The sequence below is a fragment of the Bidens hawaiensis genome, unplaced genomic scaffold (genome assembly GCF_021521415.1).
Source record: "Bidens hawaiensis isolate Kalapana, Puna unplaced genomic scaffold, B.hawaiensis_p1.1 tig00006968_1, whole genome shotgun sequence".
Lineage (NCBI taxonomy): Eukaryota > Viridiplantae > Streptophyta > Magnoliopsida > Asterales > Asteraceae > Bidens > Bidens hawaiensis.
Window position 1 is genome coordinate 1,053,489 of NW_027491478.1, and position 9,081 is coordinate 1,062,569.

Consider the following 9,081-nt stretch of genomic DNA (forward strand, 5'->3'; position numbering starts at 1 on the left):
CATGGAATGCTATCCACCTCAAGAAGTACTTGTTCTGATCAGGATCAAGTATCCTGTGAGGATCTATCATCCTTAAAGGATCAAGGATCCTCAAAATTGGTAAAATCTATCCTATCCTTTATCCTTTTTCAATTTCTTATTTTGTAAATTAAGAATATTATATTCTTAACAATTTGTTTCTTCCAAGTTTTAAATAACAATGCAGGATATTAGTAAGATGTGTAATAATCAAGAGGTTGATCACCTCTCCTTTACATTTAATGTACTTCACTATTTCCCTTGGCCTTGCCCACGATTGTGTATGACCCCCGATGGTCATATCCCCTAAGGTTTAAAGGTTTTCACCTTTCTTATGAATTAGAGTTTCTACACTCTCGTTTGTAGCGTACGCTATCCAACGTATAGTACGGGGTAGCGGTACACGCTTAGTGGCTGACAATTTCGTTGTCTTCGGCTATATGGAGGATCCTACGATTTATGGTAGACGTACCATACCACCGGTTTATAACGTTTTCACGTTATATCAGGTTTGGGCTAAATCCTAGTTTGGGCTAGTCCCCAGTTAACATCCGTATTTGGGCTTGTCCCCAGTTACACGGGCTTGTCCCCAGTTTTGGGCTTGTCCCTAGTTACACGGGCTTGTCCCCAATTGCACGTGCTTGTCCCTTGTTTATTATTTGGGCTTATTCCCAGCTTAATGGGTTTGATCCCAGTAAACGTTATAAGTTATCTGCAACAGATTTTCTAAGTTCATCATGAAGACAAAGTCCTATGGATTCAAAATCCTAAGGTTACTTCTTTAAGGATCATTGAAGGTTCTATACTTATGGTAACTTAGGTCTACCTAGACCTTCTGGTATGGTTTCTATTAATGAATTTACATTCTTTTAGTTGCAATAACTTTTAAACATTTAGGGGTTATCTCTTTAAGGATATTCTATTATAAAAACTCTTATCAAATTTTAAAGATACTCTATCCTACAACTTGTTCTTTAAGAATAGTCTATCTTAAATATTTTTCGTAAGGATATTTTATCCTAAAATCTTTTACTCAAGATTATTTCTCAAAACTTTCAATAAAGCTAAAGCTATATTAAACAAACTTTCAAAATAACGAATAACAAGCAGATAGTTAAAAGTTTTATATTATTAAGCATAAGTCATCTGGACTTACCAAAATCTTTAACCCGGATTTCACCATTCAAAAGATGGACCATCCAGCCGGGTTAAACAGGTGTTACTAATTGTTCTTAAGTGCAGGAAAATAAGCGTCAGAGGCACCAAAGGCTTCATCCCCACAAACAGAGCATCCATCCACCTTCGGTACCCCTGAAAATTGTCTTGAGGATCAGTGATCCTTAAACCCTACTTACTATTGTTTATTACAAACCAAATATCCTTAAAAACATCAACATAAACAATAAAAGTGGGCTCGGGCCTTGTCTTTTATATCCTTCATCGCCCACTTAAACTGCATCTTCACCGTTTTACAGCACCTTCTCCTTCACCGGCTTCAGTCACCTCCTTGACACCACTGGTTCCAGCCTCGTTTTCCTCAGCCATCTCCCCATCATCTTCGCCACGAAGAGCCTCCAGGGCAGTTTTTCACTTTTTCACATCCCATGTCGTCTTATCGAAAGCAGGATCACCGGCCTCCTTCGCCATCTTAATCCATGCTTGAAACACCGACCTAGCGGCCCACATCTTAGCCTTGTCTGTAGCTTGTTTCACTGCCTCTTGGTGCTGGGTTTCTACTAAGGATAGTTGATCCTCCAACTGCTTTTTGTCCTTGGAAAGTTGGATCATGGCTTTATCTTTGGCAACCACGGCTTTCCCTAGCCCAAACAGCTTCTCACTCATCTGGCTGATAATCTTTTCATAGTGCTCTTTGAAGGCATTCATAGACTATAATCAACCATGTAATTAGGGTTAGAAGGATATTGGATCCTTAAGTTCAAAATGTCAGGATCCAGGATACGTACAGAGAGGATTGTGTCATAGTGGGTTTTGGGATCGGAGGACCTTTTTCTTTTAGAAGCAGCGGACTTAGCTCTGGTCGTTGCAGTCTTGGGCTCGGAGCTGGTTGCTGCCTTCGAAGCTTCTTTCTTGATGTCCGGGGAGGTGACCATACAATCGATGTCTTCTAAGGAAAACTTGCTAGCTGATTTCTGCGATTTCTTGGCGCCTACAAAAGATAAGCCGATAGATATGTATTCTATCTAATTTTATTTACTATAAGATTATCGTAATAAACTTACTTGATATACTGGAACCCGAGGAGATTTCACAGAAAGCTTTGACAAAACGGGCTTGAAAGGTTCTAACCTCGGTATCTAGTGCAAGGAACCGTTTTGTTTTCTCCTCTGTACCAGGTAACTTACCCAAAGAAGCAAAGTTGTCAACTGAAAATAAAAAGAAGAATCAAGGTTAAGGCTAACAATCAAGGATCCTACTGCTATTAAAGACCTAAGATCCTACCCTTTCGGGACCATTTTGAAGGAAGATATATCCCTCCGCGTATGGAGTCACGCTTTACGAAGAAAAACTGATTCCTCCAGAAGGAATCATTTAAAGTGACTTTCAAAATCGGATGGGGTTGTCGGGTTTGGACTTTAAGATTAATCGAGCCGGACCGTGGGTAGTGAGTGTGTACAGATGTGAAAGCTCTGGAAGACCAAAGTCTATCTTTTGCTCTTCGATGATTCTTTCTATAGTGCTGAGAACTCGCCACACCATAGGCATAGCCTAAATATTGGATATGCCCGTGGAATCAAAAAAGCTTTGGGTAAAGACATGGAATGGATAGCGGTAACCGATCAAGAAAGGACAAGCCGACATACAAACCCAGATCTGAGAATAGGCGTCGCATCGAATTCCGGCATCGTATGGACGGAACTCCGCTTCCGACGGAAACAGTGCACGAAGCTCGTCTATTTCGGGGTCTGTTAACTTACAGATTTCAATAGAAGGGTTTGCTATCAAGTTTTGTGGACGCATCTCAGACTCGTCAGACGCTTGATCAGAATGGTGTGAAGGGGAAGAAGAAGACGAAACAGTAGACATTATTACAAAGACAAAGAAAATCAAGAAGGAGAGATGGATACCTGATGCGTCGCTTGGATATGTGATTATAAGAGAGATATAGGGCGGCATATATAGGCGGTTATGATTATCTCAGGGGCCAAATGGTAAATATTTCTGGCAAACCGTCCCATCATCCAGTTTTCGCAGGAGATTCAAAATTCAAAATGACAGTTGTGTTCCACTAACACCCGTCATTTTGGGGGTAATTGTTAGGACTGATATTTTCTCTGCTGAGGATATATTATCCTTGAAGATATGTCTGGATCAGTTATCCTCCTGAAGAGCTCCAGAACCATGTCAAAGATTAAGGATTCTCGGAGGTTAATATTATTAACAATTGTTACACGTATGTAGGTTATTTTTCAACAAAGGTAATGGCTTTGTGACTTGGTCCACCTTAAATCTCGCTACTGGAAGCTACCAGCGCGTGGTCAATGAACGTTGGAAGAGTAGTGGAATAGTGGCGGATAAATAGGAATAGTTGTTATTTGTATTTTCTATATAAAACATCGATATATGATCGATTAGAAAACACTTGTACTCTCACACACACTAGAGCAGAATCAATAACTCTACTCACTAGCTTACTTTGTAACATCGATCATAATCTCCAAACCATTGTAACCTTTTTTGATATTAATAAATTGGTGATCGACGAGTTGTCATCACCCGGGTTTTTTCTTTTGATCTGAACAAGATCAAAGGGTTTTTCCTCGCAACAAATCGCTGTGCTCATCTGTATTTCGTTCATATAATCACTATTACAGTTTTAGCACTAAACCTCACATAACAGATTTGGATACATTATCCTTAGCAGATTTTTGTCTAAAACAACCCTCAGTTACACACGCCACACAAAACTATCAACCCAAGAAATCCCTAGATTATGTTTTTAACACAAAATCACTAATCACGCTACCCTTATTCATAAAAACAAGAGTGTATGTGTAAAACTAGTACTATAAGGTTTATTCGGAATTTTGTTACAATTTTTATATAATAGCTGACATGCCCAGATTTTATCTTATGTAGTAGTAACTACTAACATAAAAATAATCATGTTTTTGAATTTACCATAACTCATCAATCCATTTATCACAAGTTTTAAGTTTAATTGCGACCAATTTACAACTTATTTCTCATGTTTATATAAATGATATGTGTTTTTAACACAAATAAAAATGGGATACTTCAAAAGTTCATACATTTTAACCAAGCAACTTAAAGATTGTATGTTGCCAGAGTAATATCGTTTTTGAAGCCACACCCGCACATTAACGCAGGCCACATCACGCCACGACGTTAAGAGAGAGGCATTTCGAAGGGGAAGTAACGTGGTAACAATGGTGGAATAATTGTGGGGCCCACCCTCTACAATTAATCAAAATTTTGTTTTGTTTGCTTATTTTCTTCACTATTACAACTAGCTAGCTGAAAACCCCTTTTACATATGTGAATATGTGACACTTCAGAAATGTTAATGTACAAATGAAATTAGCGTGCTAAACATGCTAATCAAGTAGAGTAATTATATAGAGTAATTATCATAGAGTAATTATATAATTACTCTACTTGTATATATAATTATTATACTTGATTCTCACATTTAACAAGCTAATTTAATTTGTGTTTGATCAAAACTCGTAACACTTTAACTAGCATATACTAGTTAGCCCACAACACATGCTAATAAATCAAGCCACTAGCCAAGTACGATTGTCACACCTAACTATTCATACATAGCTCACCTAACAATTAATATTCTAAAGTCTTAATAAAGATAACTCTAGTTGAAAATCAACATGTAGCAACTTACAGCTTGCAAACATTTATTGTGAACTATTCATACATAGCTCACCTAACAATTAATATTCTAAAGTCTTAATAATGATAACTCTAGTTGAAAATCAACATGTAGCAACTTACAGCTTGCAAACATTTATTGTGAACACAATACTGATAACCAACTTTCTATATTATTTCCTCCAAAAATAATAAAAAATAATAGTATATTACTCCATATAATTAGAACTTATGACGTCAACCCATTTTTAGAACTAGTAGGTTAAACATCACATTCACATAGATTCATTTGAACTATAGTCCATAACCAACAAATTGTACCATATTAGATATGTTTGGTACATCTTTTATTACACGATTCAAACGTTGCTTGACACCTTGCGAACAAACTCTTTAACCTGATCAATAAGCTGCCGCGACTCGGGCAACTCGGGGAAGATATAGAACGCGTGGCACATCGTCGGGTACTCGTACAAGTACACTTCTTTACCCGAGTTCTTTAACCACTCGTAGTACCGTTTTTGCCAGTCGTGTAAAGCGTCAAACCCCGCCACGACCACCATTGTCGCGGGAAATGGGATTTTTGAAATGTCGACCGCATTTGGGCCGCTCACGTTGATGATGGGATGGTCTCGGTTGAACTCTTCGCCGTGTGGAAGAAACGCCTTCCACGCCCAGTCTGTTCGCTTTACGGAAACAATGGGGGTTCCTTCGAGCCGGGTCTCAGAGTCCACCCGGGTTTCTCCGCCAAAGAATGGTTGAATTGCGACTACTCCGATTACCTGGAGTTGAATCAGATCAGAATTGGAAGGACAAATGATGAAATTGGTGAATTGATGGTGCAATTTAGGAAAATATTAAATGAAATTAGGGTGTGCATGAAACCGAAAAAGTCAAACTGAGAAAACCGAACTGAAACACAAACTGACTGTCTGGTTTTACCTTTTTGTGAAAAAACCGAACTTACAATTTAGTTTTGTTTTGCATGTAATAAAAACCGAAAACACTAAACCAAACCAAATTTAGCGAGTACTTTTTTTTATTGTAAGTAAGTTATAATAATTTAATAAATATGTAACTCAAATATGTTAACCCAAATGTATGATAATTAATTAGATATCAATAAAAACCGAAAAACCAAACAGAAAAACCTAAAATTGAACAGTGAAACTTATTGAAACTGATGAACTGACAGTGCAATAGGAGAATATTCAACGAAAATGTAGGGGTGTGTATGAAACTGGAAAAACCGATACATAAACCAGTAGTTTATATTACGTTTTTGTAAAAACTAAATTTACAGTTCGGTTTTGTTTCCTATCTAACTAAAAACCGACAAACTTAATAGAATTAACAATAACCAAAAATTCGAAACCCATCCCTTTTTCAAAAATTCAAAAACGGAAGTTTATGATTTTAATTTGGTTTTAGCCCTAAATCAAATCAAACCCGATTAAAGTACCATATTTGAGATTTCGAATACGAAATTATTAGGTTAATTAAAGCAATCGATCCTAATAAAAATATAACTCAAATATTCGAAATGTATAATAATCATCTAGTTATCAATAAAAACCGAAAAACCTGAAACCGAATTGTTTTCAAAAAATTCAAAAACCTAAGTTTCAGTTTTAACCCAAAACCAAGTCAAACCGTACCGTACACACCCCTAAACCAAATCATACCCGATTAATGTACCACATTCGATATTTCGAATCCGAAATTATTAGGTTAGCTAAAGCAATCGATCCTATACCTTGATTCGTCGGAAATTGAATTCACAAGCTCTCCGAGTAACATGATGAGCTAGGTTTCCACCCGCACTATCTCCGGCGAGAAAACACCTCATCAAATTCGCATTCGCCGGTAACCCTATATTATTTTTTTCCTCGTCCAAAAACCTTAACACATCAAAGCAATCCTCATGCTGCGCCGGATACCTATGCTCCGGCGCAAGCCTGTAATCCACCGACACAACAACCGCCGGCAGTTTCCTCGCGAACCGACGGCACACGGCGTCGTACGCCACCACGTCGGGCGCGAGGAAAAGAAACCCGCCGCCGTGGAAGAACACGAGCACCGGCAGGTCTTCACAGCCGGCGTGTTGTTGTGTCGGTTGCACAGGCACGTAAACTCTGAACCAGAGTTTACGTGCCTGGTCCACAACGACGTCGTGTGACACCACGCCGTTGATGGGTTTGGAGGATGCTGGGACGCGGAAGTCGACCAGGTTTAGGAGGCGGCGGTTGACGGTGCCGTTTTTACGGCAGGCGGCGTCGCTGCCGGTGGTGATGATGGAGAGGAGAATGCGGGTTTTCCATGGTAAGGCTAACGCCGGTGACGGTGGTTTTGTGGTGGTGGTCTCCATTGGCATGCAAAGTGAAGTGAAACGAAGGTATGATTTATAAGAATTCATTATTATTATTATAATTTTTGAATTTTGATTTTTTTTTTGAGTGTATTAGTTGTTGTGAGTTATGAAGCCAACAAAGTTGTGGTTGTTTGGTGATTAATGTTTTTGAATATCTTTATTGATTTTCTATTTTTGTTCAATTTAATTCTGATTTTTTTTAGATGGTTAAAACTTAAATGGACACAAAAGTTGGCTTTATTATTAACACTTTTACTCATGATTCAAAAAAAGCCAAGGAGATTGAATTTTTTAAATCAAATACATTTGTTTGCTACCGTTCAAAAAAAAAAATACATTTGTTTGTTTCATTCATTATTCTCGTATCCTTCTCTGTCTTTAATGTTATCTTCATTCTCGTCCACTTATCATCATCTTCATCCATGTCGTCGTCATCATCATCATCATTCTACTTAGGTGTATGTCAAGCGTTTCGGTTTATTTTAAGGCCATGTGTTGGGCTACAAATATGAGCGATTAGGGGTGCGGACACCGTCACCCGGGACGACAAAATGGGCGATAGGGGGGGGGGGGTATTTCTCGCCTGCTTGGTGAAGAGTGATGATGACGTGGCTATTAGTTATTGGTGGGAGGGCGATTTTGGGGCTACATCACGCCCCCGGGGCTACATATCGATCATTTTTGTCACGTGTCAAAAATCTCACCCATTTTGTAGCTCCTCTACTACGCATAGCTTAAGAAGCTGATTTATTGTTTTCAACTTTTTTTTATAAAAGAAATTAAAAAAGGGGGTTAGTGTTAAAGTTCAATTCTTTTATAATAGTTAATAATAATAATTATTATTATAATTATTATTATTATTAGAGTTAAGTGCCATTTTCGTACCCGTGGTTTGTTCAATTACGCGACTTTAGTACCGTTTTTGAATTTTTTGCAAATGACTACTTCAGTTTTCTAAAACTTGCAATTTTAGTACTTTTTTCTAACTTCGTTTATTTTTGTTCGTTAAGTAAAGGGTACTTTGGTAATTTTGTTATTTTTTTTAAACACATCCCCCCCCCCCTTGTATCCACAAATCCCCAAATCTCTAGATAATAGCAATCCAAACCCTAAATCCCCATATCAAGCCCCTTTCTCCTACTTTGATTCTCGCTGGAAAAACGCCCCCAACCACAGCCGCACCCACCTTCTGTTCGCCGGGAAAATGCATATTCTGTTCGCCGGGAAAACACGCACACAATCTGGTTTCCGGAAAAACGCATCCAACTACCACCGCACCCAACTCTTGCTCGGACCACCAACCATTTACATCCACCATCTTCACCCGCCTCCATCATCCCCGTCGCCGATGAACCATCACCATCATCGGAAAAAGCAAAAATACCAAAACTCACTCAAAACCCCAATAATAATAATAATCGAGCTTACCAATTCGGTTAGGTTCTTGACTAGCTCATCGAGCTTACCTAATTGAGAGATGTTTATTTAGTAACAAACGTTGAAGAATAAGAATGTATAAATGAAGAATAACTTGCCTTTGATATCCATGGATGATGGAGTGAGTTAGATTCACTTGGTGGAAACTATTGATGCTGTTTACTATGACTGAATATGGAGATCATTATTATTGGGGTTTTGAGTGATTTAAAGAAGGGATGTGTTATTCATACACCCCTTTATAGGGTGTATGTAGAGATAATATGTGTATTAAGAAGATGTGTGAATATCCAAAAAAGATGTGTGAATAACCATTGCCTTAAAGAATCTAGGGCATAAGTCTACAGGGGATGATGGAAAGAGGAGAGAGGTTGATTTGATAAAGG

General features: G+C 38.2%; 1 protein-coding gene across 1 annotated transcript; it reads right to left on the reverse strand.

Annotated features, from left to right (window-relative positions):
- Window positions 1–5,191: 5,191 nt before the first annotated feature.
- Window positions 5,192–7,316, reverse strand: LOC143634056 (putative carboxylesterase 18). The gene is made up of 2 exons (XM_077102236.1): window positions 6,644–7,316; window positions 5,192–5,669 (listed from the first exon to the last, which is right to left on the reverse strand). Exons 1-2 carry the CDS (start codon window positions 7,301–7,303, stop codon window positions 5,247–5,249), a joined length of 1,083 nt encoding a protein of 360 aa, XP_076958351.1. The 5' UTR covers window positions 7,304–7,316; the 3' UTR covers window positions 5,192–5,246.
- Window positions 7,317–9,081: the final 1,765 nt, after the last annotated feature.